Below are 27,796 nucleotides of genomic sequence, written 5' to 3'. Positions count from 1 at the left end.
GATGAAGCAGTTGAGTGGCAGGCAGGGGAGGATTAAGGAGACCGATGGAAGCGGGCAGCCGCTGACGGCCTCCCGGTTCCCGGCCAGGAGAGGTGTTGGGGGGGGGGGAGATGCCGGCAGTATCCAAGGTCCGCAGCTCGCAGAATTAGCATGCCTCTTCCTTCCCCGTAGACGCGGGGAGGGGGGGGGGGCGAAAGAGGAGGCTGTCCTGTGTGCTGGAGAGGAGGAGGGTCCCGAATGAGGTGACAATGGAAGGACATCAGAGATGAGCAGGATATTGGAGCGGGGTGACTGAGAAGGAAAGGGAAGCACTAGCAGGATCCAGACTCTCTCTCTCTCTCTCTCTTTCTCTCTATTTCTGTGTCTGTCTAAGGGGGAAAGCGCTTGAGACAAACATAAGGAGGATGCAGAGTGGACAACTGCGGAGTAGTGGCGCCAGCAATGTCCAAAAAGGCGAGAAGAAATCTTGCTTTTCCAACATCAAAATCTTCCTGATCTCGGAGTGCGCGCTAATGCTGGCACAGGGGACAGTCGGGGCTTATCTGGTAAGGCGAATTAAGTACCTGGGAGACTAAATATCTCAAGACAATCTGTCTTAACATCAAGCCTCATTGTTGTTATCTTGTATTTTTTAAAAAGTTGATATGGGACTTTGAGGTCTTACGCATGAAACTGTACCGAAATGAGACGGAAGATTATCTCAGAGACGGTTCGCAGAAAATATGGTTTTTCTAAATGTATTCAGCACTTATGAATTTGCAGTGATCAGACTAGGTGTTTACTTAGAAGTGACATCAGGTAATAGCGTTTTCGCACATGAAATGTTGAAAAAGATTGGCCTGTATAAGAATTCCATATGTTAATATGGATAACTAAATCCTGTTATTAGCTGAAGTGTTATAATTCAGTGGCTGATAAGCTTCTGATCGAGTTATATATTAGCAACTTGTTTAAATGTCAGCTTTAATATAGAAGTCACTCCTCAATATCAAATTAATTGGGCTACATTGCAATTCTATTTCGCAAGGATATTTAGCTTTATTTCGTCCCCACTGCAGTGAAAGGGAAGGCTAAACTGATTTGATTCACCCAGTCCGGGTAATGCGATTCTGTGATTTTGGCTCTGTATATGATGCAATTCCTGCGAGTGGAGGGACACAACACATGTACGGTTACATGCAAACACGAGGAGACAATCATTTTGGAACAAAGAATTGGGATAATCGTTAGCCAAAGCATGATAGATTGCTGTTTCTATGGAAACATACAGTGGTTGCTGGGGACTCTTACATAACTGTTATCAATCAGTTGCAAAGTATGGTCCCAGGGATTGTGTCTCATCGTTTTGAACCATTTTGCTTTCTCTTTGCATTTTTGCAGCTGATAATTGCATCTTTGGAGAAGAACTGAATAATGTTTTCATGTTATGGACATAGACTAACTTTAAATTCAAGATGGTAATGTGCCTGTTTATCTGCAACACTCTGTTGGTCTTTCGCTCTCTCTTTCTGTTGGTCTCTGGTGCTCTCTTTCTCTCTGTTGGTCTCTTGCTCTTTCTTTCTCTCTGGGTTGGCCTTTCTCTGGTTTGGTTTCTCTTTCTCTCTGTTGGTCTCTTGCTCTTTCTTTCTCTCTGGGTTGGCCTTTCTCTGGTTTGGTTTCTCTTTCTCTCTGTTGGTCTCTTGCTCTTTCTTTCTCTCTGGGTTGGCCTTTCTCTGGTTTGGTTTCTCTTTCTCTCTGTTGGGCTCTTTTTCTTTCTCTCTCTGGGTTGGCCTTTCTCTGGTTTGGTTTCTCTTTCTCTCTGTTGGTCTCTTGCTCTTTCTTTCTCTCTGGGTTGGCCTTTCTCTGGTTTGGTTTCTCTTTCTCTCTGTTGGGCTCTTTTTCTTTCTCTCTCTGTTCCTCCTTCTCTGTTGGTCTTTCTCTCCCTGTTAGTCCCTTTCTCTCTGTGGTCTCTTTAGTTCTCTCTTTCTCTCTAGCGGTCTCACTCTCTTTGTTGGTCTATCTTTCTCTCTTGTTCCATCTTTTGATTACTCTCTCTTTCTCGGTATCTGTCAGTCTGTCACTCTCTGTTGACTCTCTGTGTTGGTCTCTCGCTCGATCTCTGTATCTCTCCCTCTCTGTTGGTCTCTCTTTCTCTCAATCTTCACCTCTCTGTTAGTTTCTCTCTCTCTCTCTCTCTCTCTCTCTCTCTCTCGCTCCATCTCTCGCTAGCTATCAGTGCCTCTCTGTTGGTTTATCTCTCTCTCTGTTGGCCTCTCTTTCTCTCAGTCTTCACCTCTCTGTTGGTTTCTCTCTCTCTTTCTCTCTTTTGGTTTATCTCTCTCTCTCTCTCTCTCTCCATCTCTCGCTAGCTATCAGTGCCTTTCTGTTTTACTCTTCCACTCTCTTTCTCTTCTTTGTATTTGTCCAAGTCCACTCTTTTTCTGCTATCCCTTCTCTTGCTGACCCTCTTCCTCTCCCCTAACTCTGCGAAAGATGCACAGTCACTGAGTAATACAGCAGCATGGCAACAGGCCTTTTGGCCCAATTCGTCTGTGCTGACCAAGATGCACATCCAAGCTGAAGCTACCTTTTGACCCATAAACCTTTCCAGCCATGTACCTACCCAAGAGTCTTTCAAATGTTACTGTGCCAGCCTCAATTACCTTTTCTGGCAGCTCATGTCATATTAAAGATATTGGAGGGGGAGGTTGTCAGATTTTTACAGATTTTTAGAGTGTTGGGTGCTTGGAATTCCCGGCCAGGGTGGTGCTAGAGGCAGATTCATTAGGGGCATGTAAGAAGCTCAGAGATAGGTGCATAGACAAGTGGAGTGGGAAATGTTAGATTGAGTTTAGAGTAGGTTAAAAGGTCGGCACAACATTGTGGGCCAATGGGCCTGTTCTGTGCTGCAGTGATTCACATTGACAGCCCCCTGAGAGAAGAAGGTGCCCCCGCAGCTGCCTTTAAAATTTTTCCCCTCACCTTATATCTATCGCACACTGGGCACGAGGAGCCCATGCCATTTTAAATTTATCCGCAGGATCTGCACAGCAGTTTAATTTCCATCCACATTCCTGGAGATGCTGCATTTAATGGAATTACGGCTTTATGCCAATCTCTTGGAGAACCTGAACGCTACAAAGGTCTGCATGAAATTGCCTAGAAGACGTAAGTCATTGACAGCAATAGCAAATGGCCCTTGAGCTAAATTTCCATATCGCTCAGTTGTTTAATATTGAATGACTCGTCTGTTATCCAGAGTGATAACTTCACAAATCTGAGCGACTATCTTCACTTTCTATTTCTGCAGCTGCTTTCAAATAATGCATGAAGATTTTTTAGATCACCTGTGCTATTTTTGTTCGTTGAGGCTCAGTCACACCAGAGACAGCAGCTTCTGGGTTCAAGTTCTCTTTGACACTTAAACTGAAAGAGCCATCGAGTCTCATACCACAGGAAACAGACCCTGTGGCCCGACCTGTCCATGTGGATCATCTGTCTGTAGCAATCCCATTTGCCACCATTTGGTTTATAGCCAAGAATGCCTTGGCGATTTAAATGTTCATTTCGATACTTTGTACATGTTGTGACATCCTCTGCCTCAGCCATCCACCAGCCACTGAAACATTCCAGATTTCTTCCACTCTCTAGGTGAAAAGCATTCTTCCTCAGATTCACTCTAAACCTCCTGGCTTGCCTTAAACCTCTGGCTTTACAAAGTCCTGCTAGGGCAGGGATTTTCCAGTCCAGGGTCCACGGACCCCTTGCTTAATGGTATTGGTTCATGGCATGGGAACCCCTGTGCTAGGCAAAAAGGGTGCCATGGTAAAGTGATGCTATTACACTTGGGGCGTTGGAGTTCAGAGGTCAAATCCAGTGCTGTCTGTAAGGAGTTTGTACGTTCTCCCTGTGAATCACATAAGATTCATCTGGGTGCTCTGGTTCCCTTATACAGTACAAAGATGTACCAGTTGGTATGTTGATTGGTCATTGGAAATTGTCCTGTGATTGGGCTAGGGTTAAATAGGTGCGTTGCTGTATGGTGTGGCTCATTGAACCAGAAAGGCCTATTGCAGGTTGTATCTCTAAGTAAACAAATAGGTAGATAGATAGACAGATAGATAAAAGTTTCTTACTATCGACTTTGTCCATATTTCTTTTAATTCCTCAATCAGCATCCCCTTATCCCCAAACTCCTTTAAGTCATGGCGTGTAGCGCAGAAAAATGACCTTCAGCCTATCTAGTCCGTGCGGCCTAGTTTTTCACCTGGAGTACTGCAGGGTCACCTGGACTACTGCAATGTCACCTGGTCTCTGCATCGTCACCTGGATTACTGCAGGGGCAATCTAGAATACTGCAATGTCACCTGGTCTCTGCATCGTCACCTGGATGACTCAGGGGCAATCTAGAATACTGCAATGTCACCTGGTCTCTGCATCGTCACCTGGATGACTCAGGGGCAATCTAGAATACTGCAATGTCACCTGGTCTCTGCATCGTCACCTGGATGACTCAGGGGCAATCTAGAATACTGCAATGTCACCTGGTCTCTGCATCGTCACCTGGATGACTCAGGGGCAATCTAGAATACTGCAATGTCACCTGGTCTCTGCATCGTCACCTGGATGACTCAGGGGCAATCTAGAATACTGCAATGTCACCTGGTCTCTGCATCGTCACCTGGATGACTCAGGGGCAATCTAGAATACTGCAATGTCACCTGGTCTCTGCATCGTCACCTGGATGACTCAGGGGCAATCTAGAATACTGCAATGTCACCTGGTCTCTGCATCGTCACCTGGATTACTGCAGGGGCAATCTAGAATATTGCAATGTCACCTGGTCTCTGCATTGTCACCTGGATTACTGCAGGGGCAATCTAGAATACTGCATTGTCACTTGGACTACTGTAGGGTCCTCTTGGACCACTGAAGTCTCCATCTGGATTACTTCAGTCTCCACTTGGACTGCTGCAGGGTCACCTGGACTACAGCTTGGTCAGCTGGGCTACAGCAGTCTTCATCTGGACCACTGAAATCCTCACCTTGGACTACTTCAGTCTCTACCTGGACTGCTGCAGGGTCCACAATTACTGCTAGAAGCCCAACTGAGTTGGCTGCAACTATGTTCTGCTTGAAGCAGTGAACCTCAGCAACGTGCTGACTTTGAAATGGGGCAGAACACAGATCCATGGATTGACACCAGGCCTCAAAGGATCAAACCCTGAGGGAAGATAACATCAATTTTTTTATATTGCTGTCTAGAAGGTTGTGTATTAATGTACTTAAGATTTAGAGATTTGATGGGCAAATACAGAGAAGCTCTTTCTTCTGCCTATATTGGTCCAGAGACTCAAAGTTAATGGCTCCTCATTGTTCATCCACACTCTGTTTAAATTGATTATAGGCTAAATTGAAGGGAGGGGCCAGATTGATGGTGGAGTAGATTTATGTAGGCTAGTGCATCATGGGCTGAAGGGCCTGTACTGTGCTATACTGTTCTATAAATGTGAAGGTTTCTGCCTTGACAACTCTTCCTTGCCTTGAGTACCAAAACACCAGCAGGAATAAGTGGCACAATTTAGTTTTCTCATTTCCTCTCCAACCTTTCCATAAATAATCTTTAATCATTGGTCCTGTTACCAGCCTTCTCTCCAAAGTGAAATATGGCCTTTCAGTTTATCCTCTTCAGACCTTATAGAAATTACTTCACCCTGGACTCCTTTGTTGCAACCCCAGCAGGACACTATCTCCTCTTTCTTTCTTTTTAAATCTTTTTATTAATGAGGCAACATCAAAGTGACATCTGTCACAGGTTGAATTAACATAAGAATAAAATCGAACAAGTTTATCCTACTATCTCCTCATAACTCTAACTCTAGCCCCAGCAATATCCTACTCCTTCCTGGTGGAGTTGTGCCCTTCCTCCTGCAGACTGGCATTGAAACCAGAGCTAATCGGAATCATTGAGAAGTGAATTCTGGAAGGCACGCGGTGCACAAGGTGGTACAAATCTGGAAGTCACTCTTCCAATGGTTTGTGGAAGATTTCAAGGTGAACTATAAATTTGCTTGGGTAAAGGTGTCAAAGGAAAGATGAACTACGCTAAGGTTCAGAGCACCTGTGTTCTATCTGAAAAGCAGAAGGATGGAGGGCACATATTAAACACCTAGGACACCAAACAATCCAGCACAGGAGCAGGCCCTTCTGCCACCATGTCTGCACCAAAGTACAATGTCAAACTAAACTAAACTCTTCTGCCTGCACATCATCCATATACCCCCATTTCCTGCATATTTGTGTGTCTATCTAAAAGCCTCTTAAATGCCACTGTTGTATCTGCTTTCAGCATTACCTCCAACAGCACGTTCCAGACACCAACCACTGTCTGTACAAAATAACTTGTTCCTCATGTCTCCTTTATATTTTCCCTTTATATTTAAATATACATTTCTACCCTGGGATGAGATTCTGATTGTCTACTCTTTCTATGTCTCTCACAATCTTATATTCTTCTGTATGGTCTCCCCTCAATCCAGAGAAAACAACCTAAATTTGTCCAACCTCTCCTTATAGTTTATACCCTCTGATCCAGGCAGCATCCTGGTAAACCTCTTCTGCACCTTTTCCAAAGCCTCAACATCCTTCCTATAGTGGGGAGACCAAACTGCTGCAAACTATTCAATAGTTCACATAGTTAAACAGACGGTGAAACTCTGATCATTTGGTACTTTTAGAAGTAACTCCAGATAATGAGATTTTCTGGGCTATTGAGTGATACTTTAATTAATATCCACTTTTACTTAAGAGTAATGCATTTTGCTGTGAGTTCAGTGAGGTTAAAGGGAGCAGGAAATATATGAGCATTCCTGACCTCGGTTCTGGCCACAAACAGGCCCAAATCCCTGACCCCTGGGCATTCCCAACCCCAACCCCGGTTCCAGCCACACATCTGCCCCATGGTCGTGACCCCCCACACTGGGGGCACTCAGATCCTGTCCTAGCTGTATTCAGATCATCTTCTGAATGAATGAGTGAGATGGATACCAGACCCTCTGAATTTCTGTGCAATCAGATGCCAGATTATTGAAGTTTTTACTGCTACACTCTGTACTGGCTACTCTGCATTAGCTTGTTGAATCTTTCAGAATTGAAGTACCTAGCGTGGGTATTCTGATTTGAGTTTTAAACTCCACATGAAGGAGGAGTGACCTGCGCAGCATTACAAAATATTCCAAAGGTATATTGGTTTCTGTCGTGCAGTGATGCTGAGAAACTAATTCACACCTTTATGTTGAATAGACTAGGTTAGTGCATTGCACTTTTTACTGACCTTCCAACGCAATCTATTAACATACTCTAACTGATTCAGAACCTCACTGAAAGACTTTTAGCAGAACCAGGATGAAGGAACATATCACTCCCGTACTAGCTACTCTGCATTGGTTTCCAGTATCTTTTAGAACTGATTTTAATGTTCTCCTGCTTCTTGTTAAAGCTTTTAATGGTCTGGGACTGGGGTATATCACAGAATCTTTTTTTGATTTATAATCCAACTCGAGCTCTCAGGTCCTTCATAACCATATAACCATACAGCACAGAAACAGGCCATCTCCGCCCTTCTAGTCCGTGCCAAATGCTTACTCTCAGCTCGTCCCACTGACCCGCACTCAGCCCATAACCCTCCATTCCTTTCCTGTCCATATACCTATCCAATTTTACTTTAAGTCACAATACCGAACCTGCCTCTACCACTTCTACTGGAAGCTCATTCCACAAGAGAGTCTTCTGCAACTCTCTTAAATTTAAACAACCTCCCTCAAAAGATAATTGGCAGGTCAGCTGTTTTGAACTATGCTCCTAAACCGTGGAATTCAATAACTAAAACGATAAGGGACGCAGACTCATTTGGCACTTTTAAACATCAGCTCAAAACTGATTTATTTAATCTTGCTTTTGTCTTTTATTTTCATGTTTTTACTTTTATCCCTTTGCAAAGCACTTTGAGCTACATCATCTAAATGAAAAGTGCTCTACAAATTGTTATTATTAATATTATTAATTATCAGATGCATCAACCGATTGGCTCATTACAGTTGTTTTAAACTGAATCCCAGGATTAGGGCATCACTGTCCATGCCAAGGTTTATTGCCCCTAACATGGTGGCTGTGAAAACCATTTCAGTTGACGGTCAGCCTAGGTGCGGGCTTGGGAGAAAGTGATCATATGTCAGCTTTCTATCCTCAGAGGTCATTAGTGAACCAGATGGTATGTTCCGGGTGACCATTAGATTAATGTTACTTGAAGAGACCTTTACTAATTCTTCAGAATCAGAAACAGGTTTAATACCACTGGCATATGTGGTGAAATTTGTGACTTTGCAGCAGCAAGTAGATAATAGATAATAACAAAAACTATCCATTACAAAAAGAAGTATATATATTAAAATTAAATTAGTTATGTAGTGCAGAAAGTAAGGGGAAAAGTAGTGAGGTGGCACACATGGGTGGGTTCAATGCCCATTCAGAAACCTGATGGCGGAGGGGAAGAAACTATTCCTGAAACATTGGGTGTGTGTTTTCAGGTCTCTGTACCTCCTTGATGGTAACCATGAGAAGATGCATAGCCTGGGTGATGGAGTCCCTTAATGATAGGTGTTGTCTTTTTGAGACATTTCCTTTTGAAGGTGTTCAGGGTGCTGGGGAGGCTAGTGCCCATGATGGAGTGCTTCAATATTATGGACATCCCCTTTTCATCCAATGGGAGGCCATGGATTCTTGTATTGGTGTTCAAGCTCATGCCTCCATTTGGATGTCCAGACCTGTGTTTACTGGTTCATAACTTAACCAGACTTGTAACTGCAACAGTAGTACAGAACATAGAACAACACAGCACAGGACCAGGCACTGTGGTCCATGATGTTGTGTGGAACTAACTAAACAAGTGATTAAAAGCCTTCTGAACTAGGCCCTTCTGCCTACTCAAGTACATATCCCTCTGTTCTCTGTATAAAAAAGCAGTCCCATGTTGCCGGGGCTGGAGCACCTGAGTTATGAGAAAATATTGAATAGAATAGGGCTTTAGTCCTTGGAACCTGGAAGATTGAGAGGAGATTTGATAGAGGTATACAAAATTATGAGGGGTGTCAATAGGGTAAATGCAAGTAGGCTTTTTCCGTTGAGGTTGGGTGGGATTGCAGCTAGAGGTCATGGGTTAAACATGAAAGGTGAAAGTTTAAGAAGAACATAAGGGAAACTTCTTCACTCCGAGGGCCGTGGGAGTGTGGAATGAGCTGCCAGCGCAAGTGGTGCACACAAGCTTGATTTCAACTGTTAAGTGAAGTTTAGATAGGTTCATGGGAGGAAGCGGTATGGGGTGGTACAGATAGATCAGAGTAGGTAGATTAAATGGTTCAGCACAGTCTGGATGGGCCAAAGGGCCTGTTTCTGTGCTGTACTTTTGTATGATTCTGTGATTTTATACATCTCCTTTGAACTTACCCAATCTCACCTAAAATGCAAACCCACTAATATTAGATATTCAAACCCTGGATGGAAGATTCAAGATTGTTTATTGTCATTCTTCAGTACACAAGTGTAAAGGAGAATGAAATAATTGTTTCTTTGGATCCATTGCAGCATAATAAAGAACACAATTTAAAAAGCAAAAAAAAAGCACGTGATTTAAGAGTCTCTTGGATAGGTACATGGAAGCTTAGAAAAATAGCGGGCTATGCGCTAGGGAAATTCTAGGCAGTTTCTAGAGTAGGTTACATGGTCAGCAGAACATTGTGGGCCGAAGAGCCTGTAATATGCTGTAGATTTCCATGCTCTAAGTCTCTGACAATTATGAAGAGACTGACTGGATGTTTGTTTTGTAGAGAGCTGGTGAAACTGTAAAACTCCTTCAGTGATGTTAATGCTCGGGGGAGTGGGGATGTAGGCCATGGTAATGAACATAACAGTAAACTTTCAGAGCAGTTGTTGTGGTCAGCTTTCAGCTACCACAGTCTACTCTGTCTCTGCTCCTCATAATCTTATAAACCACCATCATGTCTCCCCTCAGCTTTCATTGCTCCAGAGAAAGCAGCCCACGTTTGTCCAATCTCTCCTCGTAGCTCAAACCCTCTAATCCAGGCAGCATCCCTCTTCATAGACTCCACATCCATGATTGCTCTGGAATTCAGGTCATCAAGTGATGGTTGATGTGAACTTTAAATGACAACGTGGGTTCAGGCAGTGTCATGGGTTGGGTGAAGTTCCGCTGATGAAAGGAGAATGCAACGGGCTGTTGCAATGATTCTAGTGCTTTGGACAAGTGAGCCCTCGAACAGTGCCCTCCGCTGAGCTCCTCTGGCCCTCATTTATGTGAGGTTGCTCGCTGGGTCCCTTCTCTAATGTTGTCAAGGTGGAACAGCCTCATGCATTCAGGCCCATTTTCAAAGCCTGATGGGATTTGTCCACTCCATTGCCATGGCATTTTATCTTAATGCTATACCAGTGTAATCATTCAGAAATGATTAAGTCAAAAGAATTGGGGGAGAACAAATTGATCTTCTGCATCTGAGAGATGGACAGAGGCAATAGATGTGAGGCAATGAAGCTGCAAAGTCATTAACCCTATACAGATTACAGAGGAGGAAGTGCTTGCTGTCATGAAGCAAATTAGGGTGGATAAATCTGCAGGGCCTGAAAATGCTTAGGGAGGTGAGTGCAGTATTTGCAGGAGCTCTTGCTGTGATATTTAAAACATCCTTAGCCACAGGTGAGGGGCTGCAATATAGCTAATGTTGTTCTGGCTTGTCTATGAATAAGCCAGGAAATTATAGGCCGGTGAGTCTGACATCAGTAGTGGGAAAGTTATTGGAAGGTACTGCAAAGGACTGTGCGTTTAAGCATTTGGATAGGCAGGGACTGTTTAGGGACAGCCATCATGGCTTTATGTATAGTAAGTCATGCCTAAGCAATCTTATGGAGTTTTTCGAGGAGGTTACCAGGAAAGTTGATGAAGGTAAGGCAATGGATGTTGTCTACATGGACATTAGCAAGGTGTTTTGACAAGGTCTCATATGGGAAGTTCTCAAGAAGGTTCAGTCACTTGGCATTCAAGATGAAGTACTAAATTGGGTTAGACTTTGGCTTTGCGGGGAAGTCAGAGCGTGATAGTAAATGGTTGCATCTCTGACTGGAGGTCTATGACTAGTGGAGTGCCACAGGGATTGGTGCTGGGTCTGTTGTTGTTTGTCATCTATATCAACAATAATGTGATAAACTGGATCAACAAATCTGTGGATGACGTCAAGGCTGAGTGTGTAGTGGACAACAAAGAAAGATTATTAAAGCTTGCAGCTGGAAAAATGGGCTGAAAAATGGCAGATGGAATTGAAAGCAGACAAATGTGAGGTGGTGCATTTTGGAAGGGCCGGCCAGGGTAGGCCTTACTTACACGGTGAGAGGTAGGGCACAGAAGGATCAGGGAATACAGATCCATAATTCCTTGAAAGTGACATCACAGGTATAGTGGGTTGTAAAGAAAACTTTTGGCACATTGGCTTTCATAAACCAACGTATTGTGTACTGAAGTTAGGATGTTATGTTGAAATTGTATAAGCCGTTGGTGAGATCTAAGTTGAAGTATGTTCAGTTTTGGTCATCTACTTACAGGAAAGATGTAAATAAGATTGAAAGAATACAGAGAAATTTTATAAAGATGTTGTCAGGACTTGAGATCCTGACTGGTAGGGAAGGGTTGAAAAGATTAGGATTTTATTCCCTAGAATGTAGAAGATTGAGGAAGGATTTGATACGGGTATACAATATTATGAAGGTATAGATAGGGTAAATGAAAAAAAAACAGGTTTTTTTTCCACTAAGGTTGAGTGAGATTGCAACTAGAGGTCATAGGTTAAGGGTGAGAGGTGAAATTTTTAAGTGGAACACGAGAGGGAACTTCACTCAGAGGCTGGTGAGAGTGTGGAATGAGTTGCTAGTGCAAGTGGTGGATGTGGGGCAATTTCCAACATTTTAGAGAAATTTGGATAGGTGCAGGGATGAAAGGGGTATGGAGGGAATGGTCTGGGTGCAGGTCAATGGAACTAGGCAGATTAATAGTTCTGTGCTGTAATATTCTATGACTCTTAGACTCTATAAATGGTTAGTATTCCCTCTCGGGGGGAGGGGGGAGGGTTAATATACCAGAGCTTCTGGCTTGCAAACCAAGACAGTCATGTGATCAGATCTCCCTGCTGGATGGTAGTTAGTGCACATCATTCAGATACTTATGATGATTGGGCCTCAATGTCCCTCACCACAAGTTGTCAAAAAAGTAAAGTCACTACTATTTAGCCAGGAGATCCTTGTCTGACTGAAAGGACATGCTACATGATCATGTGTGAGAAATCCATCGTGTTCCTTGCAATAGAGCTGGGCTTAGGTAGGCAGAATCTTCTGGAAAATGCTTGTAAAATTTTCTCTGCTTCCTTGCAAGCAGCATAATCAAGATTCAGGATTTCTTCATGTCATTTTTAGTATGTACGTGTAAAAGAGAACAAAATAATTGTTACTCCGGATCCAATGCAGCACAAAAAAAAGTACTAGATAAAGAGCACAATAGTAAAACAAACACAATAAATATAAATACATAAGATAGCTTATGTACATTGATTGTATGTACATAAAGTGATGCTTGGCACAGGTGTGTCTGGACGTAAGGGGACTCTGCCACCTTTCTGTATATACATCCTTGATGGTGGGTAGGGTGGCGCTGGTGATGCGTTGTAACCAGGGTCAAGGTGAACAGGGCACAAAGGACAAGAAGGTTTACTTTTGTTATACAACCTTGAGATTTGCTTGCTCACAAGTAGCCACAGAGCAAGAAACCCAAAAGAACCCAATTAAAGAAAAAAAAGTAAAAGACCAACACCTGATGTGCAAGAGAAAGTTTTTTTTTAAAAAAAACACAGATCATGCAAACGGTTGAAGTGAACAACAACATTCCAAACCAAAACTGAGTCCTCAGGTCCAAACCCCGAAGCAGCCTAGAGTAGGCCCAAAGCCTACTATTAGTGGGCATGGAGCAAGGCAGTCAGGGCAGTCTTCATTGCCTCAGCGCCATGGAAAGAGGGGTGACCATTGCAGAGAACGAGCGAAATCAGCTGTTGCCACTGTTGTGTCTGTGCACAACGACATATACATTAAATAAAAGCACGAGCACGAGAGATGGTTTTAGCTGGTGTTTTCACATTGCAGTGAGAGAGAGGGAACAATGTGCATGCACAGACAACAGATCAATATGTAGTGCTAAGGGGAGGGCCATCGCTCTAAAATAAATTGATTCATACATTACACTTCCTGCCCCCATAGATTAATGCAACATAAAACTGTATACAGGCAGTCCCAGGGTTACGAACGAGATCAGTTCCTAACTCTTTCCTTAAGTCAAATTTGTAGGTAAGTCGGAACAGGTACATATGGATTTTATTTAGCGTCAGTTAAAACGATTGAACCAATCCCTACTCGCAACAAGTTCTTCATCACAATCACCTTCTCTTGCTGCAGATGCAGCTTTTAACTCATTGAAAAGGCTTCAAGCCTTTTCTTGCACTAAAGTAAGGTTATTAGGCATATTATGGTGATTTTGATCATCTAACAAATTATCAATAGCCTTTCCATTTCAATAATTAAACCACTGCATTGCTTAGTAATAATTGTAGCTCTCATTGGGGCAGGGCCTTTCACATGCTCCATTATTTTCACTTTGTCCTTTAAAATTGTTCTGATCATTGACTGACTGTAGCCTAACGCTTTTCCAGTGACCGATGGCATTTCACCTCTGTCCGATCGTTTTATTATTTCTACTTTATTTTCTATCATGATCATTTTCCTTTTCTTTGATGCATCATCAGCACCTGCATCAGATTTACACTTTGGAGGCATGGTTACAAGGGTAAATAAGAGAAAAATTTAAGCCAAATACAAAGTTACGCACTCAACACAGTGTTAACAGCAACGTGATCTGACTTAAAATGGCGGATGGCGTTCTCCTTCCTCGAGCCGACGAACTGCTAAAGCCGTGCAATGTTTTCATGAGCGTCACAAAGTTTTAATATAATAGGCTTTATGGCAGTCCGTTCGTAAGTACGAGTTGTCTGTAAGTCAGAATTTCTTAACCCGGGGACTTACTGTATGTACAAGACATTCAGTTTCCTTTTCATAAACCCGTATTCCAAATAGACATGCTTTCAGAATAACAGTCTATTTCTAACTTCACAGTTCTAAAGGTTCAGTCTTTTGGGTGACATTCTGCTTCCTTCAGGATAGAGCCTCTGAACCTGTGGAATGGCATCAGGTTTGGTAGGTGTCTTGTTGTCGATGACTTTCTCATTGCGCTTCTGGACCTGTGGAGTGGCATCACGTAAGTCTGATGACTGTAATGTGTCTGTCTTGTTGGACACAGTCGACTCAGACATGTTGTTCGGTTGAACAACCAGTATCTGGGTCACATGACATCTCAACATTCACTGTGTACGTCAGTGGTCCAGTTCTTGTAGTTAACCCACTGGGTGTCCTCTTGTCACCTCGGTAAACACGCGCTAGGACTTCCTGTCCAATCTCGAAGCTCCTTGCTGCTTTACTTGGCAACTGGCTGAGCTGTTTATTCTGGACTTCCCTCTGTAGATCTAGTTTCAGGAGTTGTATGTGAGATCTTAGGTTTCTGTTCATGAACAACATCACAGATGTTTGAGTTGTCGTCGCATGAACAGAGTTCCGAAAGACAAAAAGGAAGTTGTCCACCTTGTGCTGTAGAGAAATGTCCTCCCTGTCCATAGCTTTAGTGGACTTATTGAAGGTTTGGATAAACCTTTCAGCTAACCCATTCATTGCTTGTTGGTGAGGAGCTGACTTGAAATGTCTGATGCCATTTTTGTTCATGAACAGTCAGAGTTCTTCTGACATATATTGTTCTCCGTTGTCACTCGCAATTTGCTCTGGTAAGCTGTTTCTGGTGAAGATAGTCCTCAGAGTGGAGACAGTCTTTGCTGAGGTGGTTGAATTCATTGGTATAACCTCCAGTCACTACGAATGTGCATCCACAACAATCAGAAACATGGAGTCCATGAATGGCCCAGCAAGGTCAACATGTACTCTTTGCCATGGGGATGATTGTCACTCGCATGGGTGTAATGGTGCTTGTGGGGCTGCATTTTGAAACTTTTGGCACCCCAAACAGCTTTCGGCCAAGTCTTTGATCTGTTTATCTACTCCCTGCCACCACACTTAGCTCGGGGCGAGACTCTTCATCTTGACTGTATCCAGGTGTCCTTTCTGCAGATTTTCTGACACTTTGGTGCACAGTTTCAATGGAGCCAAAACAGAAGATTGTTGGTCATCAGTGTTCTTTGACATACCAACAGTTGGTCTCGTCTCACTAAGAACTCTGGAAATGTAGGTTTACCATGCGCTGGCCATCCCAACGTGGTGATTTCATAGACTTTTGACAGTGCTGGGTTATTCCTAGTTTCCCCATTGTAGATCAGAATTTGTTACTGTCAACTGGCCCACCAGTGTGGTGCAGAACACTTCTGCTGGAGCATAGTATGAAGACTTTCCTTCTTCAGTTGCCAATAGTGGAAGACATGACAAGACATCAGTGTTACTGTGTTGTTTGGTAACCTTGAACTCTATGTCATAAGAGTGGGCTCCTAGGAATAGTTCCCAACATTGTAACTGGGTAGCAGTCATCACTGGAATTCCCTTCCTGGGATTGAAAATTGACACAAAGGGCTGTTGATCTGTTACTAGTGTAAACTCTTGCCCATATAAGTAGTGGTAAAACTTCTTTATGCCCATACTAGACTAAGGGCCTCTCGGCTGATCTGTGTGTAGTTGTGCTCTGCGCTCACCAGTGATCTTGAAACAAGCGCAATCGGACGCTTAGATCCATCTTTCATAATGTGTGACAAAATGGCTCCAATGCCATAAGGGGACACATTGGGCAAAGATGGGTCATAATGAGTGGGCAGTTCATCAGATGTTGGTTGTCTCTTTGTTTCATGTGAAAGATTTTCACACATTTCAGACCATTCCCACTTTGCACCTGTCTGTAACAGTGCGTTAAATGGGTGCGGCACTGTAGAAACGTTTGGGAGAAACTGGTAGTAGAAGTTTACAAGGCCCAATTATGACCTGAATTGTGACATATTTTCCAGTTTGGGAGCCTGCAGCACGGTTTCAGTCTTCTCTTGTGACTTATGTAAGCCGTGCTTGTCAATGACATGTCCAAAATATGAGAATCATTCTTGAAAAACTCACATTTCCCTCTCTGCATGCAGATCATACTCAGCCTGGTAAGCATTTGACCAATGTTCTGGAGGTGCTCTTCATCATTTTTGGCAGTCACAATGATGTCATCAAGGTAATATTGTGTTCCTGGGATATCTTGGGGCACTTGGTCCATTGGTCTTTACCAAATTGCTGGAGCTGATGCGACACCAAAGATAAGACGATTATACTGAAACAGGCCCTTGTGAGTGTTGATTGTGAGGAACTTCTTGCTTGACTCCTCCATCTCCATTTGTAGATAGGCTTGTGACAAGTTAATCTTTTAAAACTTCTCCCTGCCTGCCAAAGATGCAAAAATGTCTTCTATTCGTGGCTGGAGATACTGCACGGTACGTAGCACCAGGTTGATGCTCATTTTGAAATCCCCACATATGCAAACAGCTCTGGCCTTCCTTTCTCGATCACCGGGACAATGGGCGTGGCCCAATCACTCCACTCAGCCTTGGAGAGAATTCCAGATGCCTCCAGGTTCTGAAGTTCAGCATCCATTTTAGGATGTAAGGCACTGGATGCACTTTATGGAATCTTGGTGCTGTTTCATCGAGTTCAATTCTGGCCTTCGTACCTTTGAGTTTACCACTCCCCTTCTCAAACACCTTCTCATTAGCATTAAGCATCTGTGCTATTCTCTGGTTGCCTGTTGATGTCACTCTGAGAGCTTTGATTGAGTGCCAGTCTAGTTGGATTTTTCTCACCCATTCACATCCAAAAAGTGCTGGCCTTTCACTTTCAATACATAAAGCTCTAAGTGTTATGTGTGGACTCCATATGTCACATTTACTTTCCGGTTGCCTTTGGGAGACACTGTAAGTCTTTAGCACCACTGAGGTCTTCTCTAATGGTATCTTAGAAAACAATCTGTTGTAGTCAGCCTCTGGAATTATGCACAAAGCTGACCATGTGTGCAGCTCCATTTTCAGCTTTACATCAGACTCATCAATTGTGACCCAAAAGATTTTATGATCTGCTTCAGTTCTAAGCATGAAGTTCACCCTTGTCAGGCTCTATGTTGTCTGATTTTTGTTTTACATTCAGCAATTTATGCATTTTGCTTAGTATTGTGTTTGAGACTTTTTATTTAGTTTATTTTCTGCCTTGCACATTCTCTTTATGAGATCTTATCTGTGACACATTCTGCAAACTTCTTCTTTGAACCAACAGTCATTTGTATCAAGGGAGGATTTGCCACATCAATAACATCTTTGGCTTTTTGTACCATTCAGGGGCATTTTGTGCAGCTCACATTCTAATCCCCTTTTCTGTGGGGGATTCCTTTGTTGCAGTCTCTAACAATATTGCAATGGTCAATTCCCATTCTAAGGTTAGGTCTCTTTTGGATAGTAACCTCATTTGAGTGCTTTGATTATGCATGCCACATACAAGCCTGTCCTTTAATGCATCAGAAAGTCCATCTCTAACGTCACAGTACTGGGAAAGTTTGCACAGTTCTGCATTGTATTCTAAACAGTTTCATCTTTTGACTTGTTCCTTTTGTAAAATCTAAATCTCTCAGCTATTACCAGCGGTCTGGGGCTCAAGTGATTTTGTAAAATTGTAACAATTTTGTTGAATGCCTTGCTTGCTGACTTTTCAGGCTTACTAAGTTGCATAAGAGACTGAGCATTCTTGGGCCCATTAGGCTAAGAAGCTCAGGGGCTTTCGTTTGCTCCTCTGTGTTGTTCACATTACAATAGAGTTCAACCCTCTCGATGTACGACTCCCAGCCTTCATTAGTGCTACCAAATTCATCACCTTTCCTGACTGAAGCCATGGCCATGTTATTTTCACTATAAATTCAGTGCATCTTTCATGTTGCTTACGGGTCCTTTGGCTTTCTCATGCTGTCAACTCTCACTGTTTTGTCCCGTAACTATCAGTGCAGTTCATGATATTATCTGACATTCAGGTTCATACCTTTCGCCAATTTGTCGTGTCTTGCACAACTATATATCTATTAGCTGAAAGCACAAATGCAGGAGATGGCTCTAGCTGGTGTACTCACATCGCAATGAGAGAGTCAGAACAATGTGCATACATAGACAACACTGCATGCAAACAACAGGTCAGTATGTTGTGCTAAGCGGGGTAGTGGGGGTTGGTCATTGTTCCAAAAGAAATAGATCCATACATTACAGCTGGGATCCCAATATCCTGTCTTTATAGTCTATCTGGGCCACTGTTTAAATTGGCCAAACAACAGAACAGCAAAAAGGCTCCAGCACCCTGAAGAGAGGAGTGAACATCATGGAGAGGGAGTGAAATCAGCTCTCGCCTCCGATCTGGGCCAGGATTTAAATGATCTAAACAGCAAATCCTACCTCACAATCGGACCCAGCTGGAGCGAAATGTTTTGGGCCTTGACCATGGTGCCCAGCGATTCACTCCAGGCCCAGATTTCGCCGCCCAGCCCAAAGCTGCTCAAAAGTCTTCAAATTAGCTCAGCACCCAGAGCGATCCAAACTCACTCTCCCAGGCCAGTTGTACGGGTACCGAATCTCCTCAGCCCAGGCCCCGACTTCTCCTCTCGGCTCCCAAAGTGATCCAACCATAACTATGGTTATGCTCAGTGAGTTGTAGGCATGTTATGTTGGTGCCAGAAGGGTGGCGACATTTCTCGTTGATTCAATTTGATGCAAAACACATTTTGCTTTATAAAGTCATAGTCCAAACATTCATCATCATCATCATTAAGTGCCGTGTGGTATGACATCATCATTATGTGCCATATCATTTGACATCGTTGTATGATGTGGGTGATCATGTTCTTATCCATGACCATGATTGTTCTTGCCAATTTTTTGACAGAACTGGTTTGTCATTGCCGCCTTCTTGAACAGTGTCTTTATAAGACAGGGAGCCCAGCAATTATCAATACTCTTCTGAGATTGTCTGCCTGGTATTATTGGGTGCATAAGCAGAACTTGTGATGTTCACCAGCTGCTTGTACAACATGCTCCCCTGGTTTCACGTGACCCTGATTGCAATAGAGCACAACAGTATAGAAACAGGCCCTCTGACGCATCTAGTCCATACCAAACTATTATTCTGTCCACTCCCATTCACCTGCACTGAGAATGTAGCCCTCCATACCCCTCCCATCCATCTAGTTATCCAACCTTCTCTTAAATGGTGAAATCAAACCTGCATCCACCACTTCTGGTGGCAGCTCGCTCCATATGTTCACCACCCTCTGAGTGAAGATGTTTTCTGTCCTGTTCCCTGTAAGTGTTCCAACTTTCACTTGTAATTCCCTGGTTCACATCTTTACCGTTATGCGGTAGGTATTTCATTTGGCAGCTCTGTTCTGCTTTCAGCCTGTTTGGGTTATTGTTGAAGGTAAGGGATGATGTGGAACATGTGCCGTCTAATTAGCGGGAGGTTTTCTAGGTGAGGGACAATAAGGTTGGGACTGGAGGTTTTTTTTTTGTATGAGAGGAGATGAAGAGAGAAGATGCTGGGTAGAACTGGTCATAGCATATGATCCGGTGGGAGACCCGTTTGTTCGGGATGGATTGCGAGTGGAGCGGGGGGGCGGGGGTTCACGTTGACCAAGGGCCCAGCGGATGAGTGACAGTTGAGCTCAAGATAAGCTCCAACTTGTGTACATTTGACCTTTTAATTAGAATGGGCCCTTTTCTTTTTGTTGATCTTTACTTACCCTTTCAGTTAAGATTCATAAATATAATTCCTTCAATCGTATGCAGTGTACTCTTTGTGGCACTAATTTGTAACAGGGTAACAGCATCCACACAAACCGGGCTTTGCGATGGGATCAGGCGCGCCTCAATCTCACGAGTTTGGCTGGAGGTTGCCTTCCCTGGACTTACGTAGCCAAGGAAACCGGGGTGTTGCACACTCATGACCTTTGACCTCTGCTTCCAGCCTCGGCAAACCTCAGCAGAAAGAGCTTGCTTGCATTTGCCCGAACTATACTCCTCACAGATGTTTTGATGTTTTGATGTACATGTGACAAACAGAGCTGATCTTAATCTTACTTGGTTCCAGAAAAGTGGGACAAGGGTATTTGGACTTTGCAGCAGGATGTGGATTAGTTGCGTGAGTAGGGAAAATCTCGGCAAATGGATCTTAGTGAAGGGAAGTGTGAGGTTGCACATTTTGAGAGGAGGTATGAAAAGTCAGACTGTTACTCGGTGAGAGATTGCAGATGAGAGCAGTGCAGGGGGCTCTGGATATTATTGTACATGAAGCACAAAAGGTTAGCAATATCACGCTGCAAATGATTAAGGAGGCAAATGGCACATTTGCATTTATGGTCAACAAGTTGCATTTTAAAAATAGAGAGGCATTGTTACAACTGTCCAGGGTATTGGTGAGATTGGATTGGGAATACTGAGCAGTTTTAGTCCCATCAGACCATAAAATATAGGAGCAGAATTAGGTTATTTGGCCCATCGTGCCTGCTCCATCATGGCTGATCCATTTCCCCTCTCAGCCCCAATCTCCTGCCTTCTCCTCGTATCCCTTTATGCCCTGAATAATCAAGAATCTATAAACTTCTGCCTTAAATATACCCAAAGGCTTGGCCTCCTCGTCCTCCTGTGGCAACAAATTCCACAGGATCACCACTCTCTGGCTAAAGAAGTTCCTCCTCATCTCCGTTCTAAAAGGACACTCTTCCTTGAGGCTGTGTCCTCTGGTCTTATACTCCCCCACCTTTGGAAACATCCTCTCCACATCCACTCTATCAAGGCCTTTCAATAGTCAATAGGTTTCAATGAGGTCAATCCTCTAGTCCCTTTGTATAAGAAAGGAAGTACTGGCATTGGAGTCGGTGCATAAGAGAGTTATTTGGCTACTGGGATGAGAGAATTGTCCTATCACTAGGAGTTTGAACTTTGGTAGAACGAGGGGGATCATATTGAGACATCTCTTAAGGGGGCATAGCAGGGTGTATGTTGAAATGATGCAAAAATGTCATCCATTTTATGTGCAATCATCCTGGTACATTCCACCTCAGGCCAATGTCAGACAGGTACGGGAGGAGCTGAGCACCGCGATTAGCAGGCACGAAACAGCGTAATGACCTACAGAAGGCAATTTTAAGGCAAAAAAACCAATTCCAATTGATATTAGTAGACAGGATCGGATGCACATCAACTCTGACAGGGTTTGCAGACCATTACTTCCTGCAAGGCGAAATCAAATATCATGAATAGCTGTGATGCTTCACTCCAAGATCAGCTCAATGCCATTTATTGACTTTGAAATGAGGAATAAAACTACACCTGTGCAAATCCCTGCAGCATCTGGTGACCCTGTGATCTTTGTCTTGAAGGCTGACGTCAGAACATCTTTCAAGAGTTTGAACCCTAGCAAGGCGTCAAGCCCTGATGGTGTACCTGGAAGGGAATTGAAAATCTGTGCCAAGCAACTGGCAGGAGTGTTCAGGAACATCTTCAATTTCTCACTGCCGCAGTAAGAGTTTCCCACCTGCTTCAAAAGGACGACAATCGTACCATCGCCCGAGAAGAGCTGGGTAAGCTGTCGCAACAACTATCACCCACATCTACTGCGAGCAAGTGCTCTGAGAGGTCGGTCAGGCCTCCTGCCAAAGCAGGAAGCTGGACCCGCTGCAGTTTGCCTATTGTCACAAAGGCTACAGTGGATGCAATCTCACCAGCTCTCCACTCGGCCTCGGATCCCCTGGACAATCACGAGAAAGACTGCTGTTTATTGATTACAGATCAGCATTCAAGACAATTAAACCCTCAGTACTAATCAACAAGCTCCAATACTTAGGCCTCTGTACCTCCCTCTGCAACTGGATCCTTGACTTTCTCACTGGGAGACCACCGTAAGTGCGTTCAGAAAGAACATCTCCTTGCTGACATTCAACACCTGGCACACCTCAAGGATGCGTGCTTTGCCCACAACTCTACTCTTCCTACACCCACGACTGTGTGTCTAGGAACAGCTCAAGCACCATCTATAAATTTGCCGATGACACAACTATTGTTGGCAGCGTTTCAGATGGTGATGAGGAGGCGTACAGGAGTGAGTCAGATCAGCTGGTAGAGTGGTGTTGCTGCACCAACCTTGCTCTCAATGTCAGTATGAACAAGGAACTGTTTGTAGATTTCAGGAAGGAGAAGCCAAGGAAACACACACCAGTCCTCATTGAGGGATCAGCAGTGGAAAGGGTGAATAGTTCCTGGGTGTCAACATCTCTGAAGTTCTATCCTAGGTCCAACTTACTGATGCGATTACAAAGAAGGCATGACAGCAGCTATATTTCATTAGGATTTTTAGGAGTCTTGCTGTGCCACTAAAGACTCTCGCAAATTTCTATAGGTGTACTGTGGAGAGTGTTGGAACTGGTTGCATCACTGTCTGGTATGGAGGGGCCTCTGCAGAGGATCAGAAAAGGCTACAGAAAGTTGTAAACTCAGCCTGCTCAGTCATGGGCTCTAGCTTCTCCAGTGTCAAGGACACCTTCAAAAGGCAATGCCTCAAAAACACAGCATCCATCATTAAGGACCCCCATCATCCAGGACATGCCCTCTTACCATCAAGGAGGAGGCATAAGAGCCTGAGGACACACACTCGATGATTCAGGAACAGCTTCTTCCCCTTTGCCATCAGGTTTCTGAATGGGCATTGAACCCATGAACACTAACTCATTATTTTGTTTTTGCTCTCTTTTTGCACTAATTACTTAATTTAATTTTTATATATACGGTGGATTCCAGTAAATTGCAACACATTGGCACCAATACATTTTAGACCAATTGAGCAGTAGCCCCAATTAGTCAAAGTTTTTTTGGAAATAGTTGAAAATGTATAAAAAAGACTGTTTAACTGAGTAACAAATTGTGTTTTTAAATGAAATACAGAACAAATTAGAACAGTAACAGTACTACCACAGTCCTATAAAACTGTAGTTTCTAATAGCTATCGACAGAGGATTTCATCCAGTGCACACTGCTGAGTTCTTTGATTAACTGTAAATGAACAAAATCAGTGTGGACATTTAGTACAGATAATGGACTGCCTTCATACAACGTTCGACAATTGCGTCTTCCAAATCTTCATATTCATGATAACGTTCAAGACGATTGTAGATACCTTCAAAATCTTAGTAGTTTCTAACTCTTTGAAGTAGTGAGATTCACCCTCAACTGTTTCTGGCATCTCCAAGCTTGAATAATTGAAATTGCAGTGAGCAAAACAGTACTAAATTGTCTGACTGCTATTTCTTGCAACAGTCAGTAACAAAAATCACTGTTTTTTGAACATAAACACATGCAACGATGTTATTTAAAAACTGTGTAGTGTTTAATGGCCACACAAGTGCACGCGCAACTGATGGCTAGTTAGAAACTTTGGCAACAGTCTCCCGTCTCAATGAAGTGCATTTTGTCCCAAATAATCAAAGGGAATCCCGGCTATTTTCTCAATTAGATTTTGTTCTTTAAGAGTTGTCCCAGCTAAGTAGTAGCCCTATTAACTGATAGCCCAATTAACCAGAATCTTCTGTGTTTCTTATTGTAATTTATAGTTTTTTAAATGTTTATGAATTGCTTTATACTGCTTCCAGAAAAAACAACAAATTTCAGGACACGTGCCAGTGATATTAAACCTGATTCTGATTCTAATGCGGAAACTGTCAAATGTGGGATCATAGTTAGAATGTAAGAGGCCACAGAGGTTTGAATCTCTGAAATTCTCTACTTGAGAAGATTGAGGTGGCGAGATCACTGGAGCTGTTTAAGAGAGGTACATTTTTTAGTTAGTTTGTAGCATTGGCTCAGAACAGGAGTTGAATCCTGAGGTAAATCAACTAGGATTATATTAAGTGGCAAGACATGTTTAAGGGGTTGGGATATACAGTTACTCCTGGTTTCTGCAAGTTCAAACTAGGGAAGCAGGGGCTGTTATGGCAGTTATGTCATAGCTGAGGGGAGATTTGCTGGGGAGTGGTAGAAGATGCTGGCTTGTATGGTGAGAAGATTCAAGGTTCATTTACCAAGTGTACATGGAAACATACAGTGAAATGAGTTGCTTGCATTAACAACCAACACACCCGAGGGTGTGCTGGGGAAAGTCTGCAAGTCGTCACACATTCCAGTGCCAGCGTGCCCACAGTGTTCAGCAGAACAGCACAGAACGTAGCAAGCAAAACAACAGCAGCAAAGCAAGCCTCGTTCCCCCCTCCCACCCCGACCATGCACGTTCCTCTAACTCCAAGCCATCTGCTTTAGTCTCCTGCCTCACATTTGGACTGGAACACGCAGGCATTGGGCCTTTGGCTACCCCAGCAGACTCACAGAGATTTGCACACCTGGAGCTCCAGCCAGAAGGCCACAACTGACAGTCTTCTGATTCGATCCCTGGGCCTCGATTCTCAGCATCACCACCAGCAGCCGCTTATCTTATTAGTGGAGGATTCAAGGAGCAGGTAGCATAGATTTAAAATGCTGAATAAAGGTACAAGGAGAGAATGAGGAAATACATTCTAGCTCAGGGAATCATTACGTGTAGGAACCCAGTAACCAAACAGTGAAAGTAATAGAATCAGATTCAATTCTGCACAAATTCTCTTTAGGTACTTGTGAGAGCACTTACAGAGTTATAGAGAAAGTACGAACTGATCAGATTGCTCAATTAACACCCAATATCATCTGATGGGGCGAATGGCTTCCACTTAACGTATAACTATTCTGTGATCCTCTGGTGAATCTGTGGGGTACATCACTCTTCTTCCTAGGAAATTATGCTACCGATATATCCCAGTACCTCCGAGAAATATTCTAATTGCTAATTTCTGTTGGCCTGCTGTCATTAAAATGTCAAGATGGTCCCGAGCTCTGGTCTCTGGTGAGGTTGTGGCACAGGTCATTGTTTTTTTAGGTAGTAGGGGTGATTTTGGGAACAGACTGGGAAGTTAGGGGTCACGTTAGTGTTTAGGGACAGTGATGTGGGGGAGTGGGGAGTTAGAGGTTAGGCTGGAGACTTTGCAATCTGATTTCTAAGGTCAGTGACATGAACTTGTGATGAAGGGTATCTGTGGATGGATGTCAAGCTGGCAAGCACTGTTGACAAAGGGCTAATGTTCCCCAAGGTCAGCATGGTCCCCCTAGGTTCGCAGGTCCCGGGATTGGAGACCCATGCGGACAAGAAGCACGAGGGCCAGTGACCCCATAGGTCAGTGAGTCTGGAGTTTGGGTTCCATCATCAGCAAGGCCTGAGGTAACACTGAAGATCAAAGCCCGAAGGTTGATGACCAAAGATAGCGAGTCTTGGTCGAGGCTGATGTCTGATCAGTTTGTACTTTCTCTATAACTCTGTAAGTGCTCTCTCAAGTACGTGCACAAATTCTCTTTAGAATTGAATCTGATTCTATTTCTTTCACTGTTTGGTTACTGGATGGGAGGGATGTTGTTGTTGCTGCTTGTGTTGCCTTCCCAAGCATTGTAGGTGTGCTATGTTGGCACCAGAATGTGCGGTGCCATTTGCGGGCTGCCCCCAGCACATTCTTAGGCTGTGTTGGTTGTTAACCGTCTGTTTTCATGCACATGTGATAAATAAATAATCTGAATCTGAAAATCATGTTGAATTCAAACTTGTTTTCTTCCATGCTGCGTCTGACAATGTTATTTAAAACAGGCTAAAAGCAAGACATAATAAAAAGACAGTAAATTACGGTAAAAAGTATATATATTTTTAAAGTTGAATTAAGTAGTGTAACAAAAAAAAAGAAAAAAAGAGTAGGTAATATACACAAAATGCTGGTGGAACACAGCAGACCAGGCAGCATCTAAAGGAAGAAGTACAGCTCATTCAGAAATCTGATGGCTGAGGGAAAGATCTCCCGGATGCTGGGGAGGCAAGTGCCCATGATGGAGCTGACTGAATTCACAACTTTCTGCAGCTTATTTTGATGCTATTAAGTGGTTCTAACCCCCCCCCCCCCACCCACCACCACCTTATCAGACGGTGATGCAGCCCGTTAGAATGCTCTTCACAATACATCTGTAGAAATTTGTGAACGTCTTTGTTGACATACCAAATCTCCTAAAACTCCGAGTGAAATATGGGTGCTGTGATGCCTTCTTTTTAGCTGCATCGACGAACCAGCACAGTTGGACAGGATGTGTTTATAAATTAAATGTCATATTCCTTAATGTATTTAAGATCAGTAATGCTGCAGTTTTATCAATATACCCAAGTTCATTTGTTTTGTGCAGTGTCGTATTATGTAGACAATCATGGTCTTTCCAGGACCTAGTATCTAAGACATTGGTGAGGCCGAATTTGGAGTATTGTATGCAGTTTTGGTCAACTAATTACAGGAAGGATATTAATAGGGTTGTAAGATTGCAGAGAAGGTTTACAAGGACGTTGCTGGGACTTGAGAAACTGGGTTACGGAGAAAGTTTGAATAGGTTAGGACTTTATTCCCTGGAGCGTAGAAGAATGAGGGGAGATTTGATAGAGGTATATAAAATTATGATGGGTATAGATAGAGTGAATGCAAGCAGGCTTTTTCCACTGAGGCTAGGGGAGAAAAAAAAACCCAGAGGACATGGGTTAAGGGTGAGGGGGGAAAAGTTTAAGGAGAACACTGGGGGGGGGGTGGGGGGGGCTTCTTCATACAGAGAGTGTGGGAGTCTGGAATGAGCTGCCAGATGAAGTGGTAAATGTGGGCTCACTTTTAACATTTAAGACAAACGTGGACAGGTACTTGGATGAGAGGTGTATGGAGGGATATGGTCCAGGTGCAGGTCAGTGGGACTAGGCAGGAAAATAGTTTGGCACAGCCAAGAAGGGCCAAATGGCCTGTTTCTGTGCTGTAATATTCTGTGGTTCTATATGCTTGGCCCTGGATAGATCCTCAGAGATGTTGACACCCAGGAACTTGAAACTGCTCTTTCCACTCTAATCCCTTGATGAAGGCTGGAGTGTGTTCCTTCGTCTAACCCGTTCTGAAGTCCTCAATCAATTCTTTGGTCTTACTGATGTTGAGTGCAAGGTTATTGCTATGACACCACTCAACCAGCCCATCTATCTTGCTCCTGCATGCCTTTTAATACTAAATAACACTATTCTGACCACCACAGTTACTTAGATCATTGCAGCCTGGCTTTAGTGCGCTGTGTAGTCATTACAACAGCAATGGACTGACAAAGAGCAGCATTGCTTCAGGGTTTCATCTTACTGTTGCTGACATCCTTCTACATTTTCGGGTTAGACTGATTGCAGAGGAAGCTATATTTTTGAAGGTTTAATATAATGCAGATGGAGAATTTATTTTTATTTTTCTCACCCTGCTAAATTCAGCAATCAATGTAAGAATAGCATAGTGAATTCCTTCAAATCCATTGGCCCCGAGGGTAGCTGCTATATTATTCTGATATGAATCACAAGTGAAGTTCTGCGTAAATCCACTTCTCGCAGTAATAGCTTCATGTTACAAGGCAACCATAAGACTGTTTACTCATGTATTAGTGTTATA

General features: G+C 43.4%; 1 protein-coding gene across 1 annotated transcript in view; it reads left to right on the top strand.

Moving 5' to 3' along the window:
• The first annotated feature begins 255 nt into the window (after nucleotides 1-255).
• LOC132382363 (solute carrier organic anion transporter family member 3A1-like) overlaps nucleotides 256-27,796 on the top strand; it is a 222,070-nt gene continuing 194,529 nt past the window's right edge. The window contains exon 1 of the mRNA XM_059952482.1: nucleotides 256-545. Coding sequence (XP_059808465.1) covers nucleotides 405-545 — 141 coding nt within the window. The 5' untranslated portion in view covers nucleotides 256-404. The remainder of the gene's footprint in view (nucleotides 546-27,796) is intronic.

This window comes from Hypanus sabinus, chromosome 28 (genome assembly GCF_030144855.1).
Source record: "Hypanus sabinus isolate sHypSab1 chromosome 28, sHypSab1.hap1, whole genome shotgun sequence".
In the NCBI taxonomy this organism is placed as follows: domain Eukaryota; kingdom Metazoa; phylum Chordata; class Chondrichthyes; order Myliobatiformes; family Dasyatidae; genus Hypanus; species Hypanus sabinus.
This window is presented reverse-complemented; position numbering and strand designations above follow the sequence as displayed.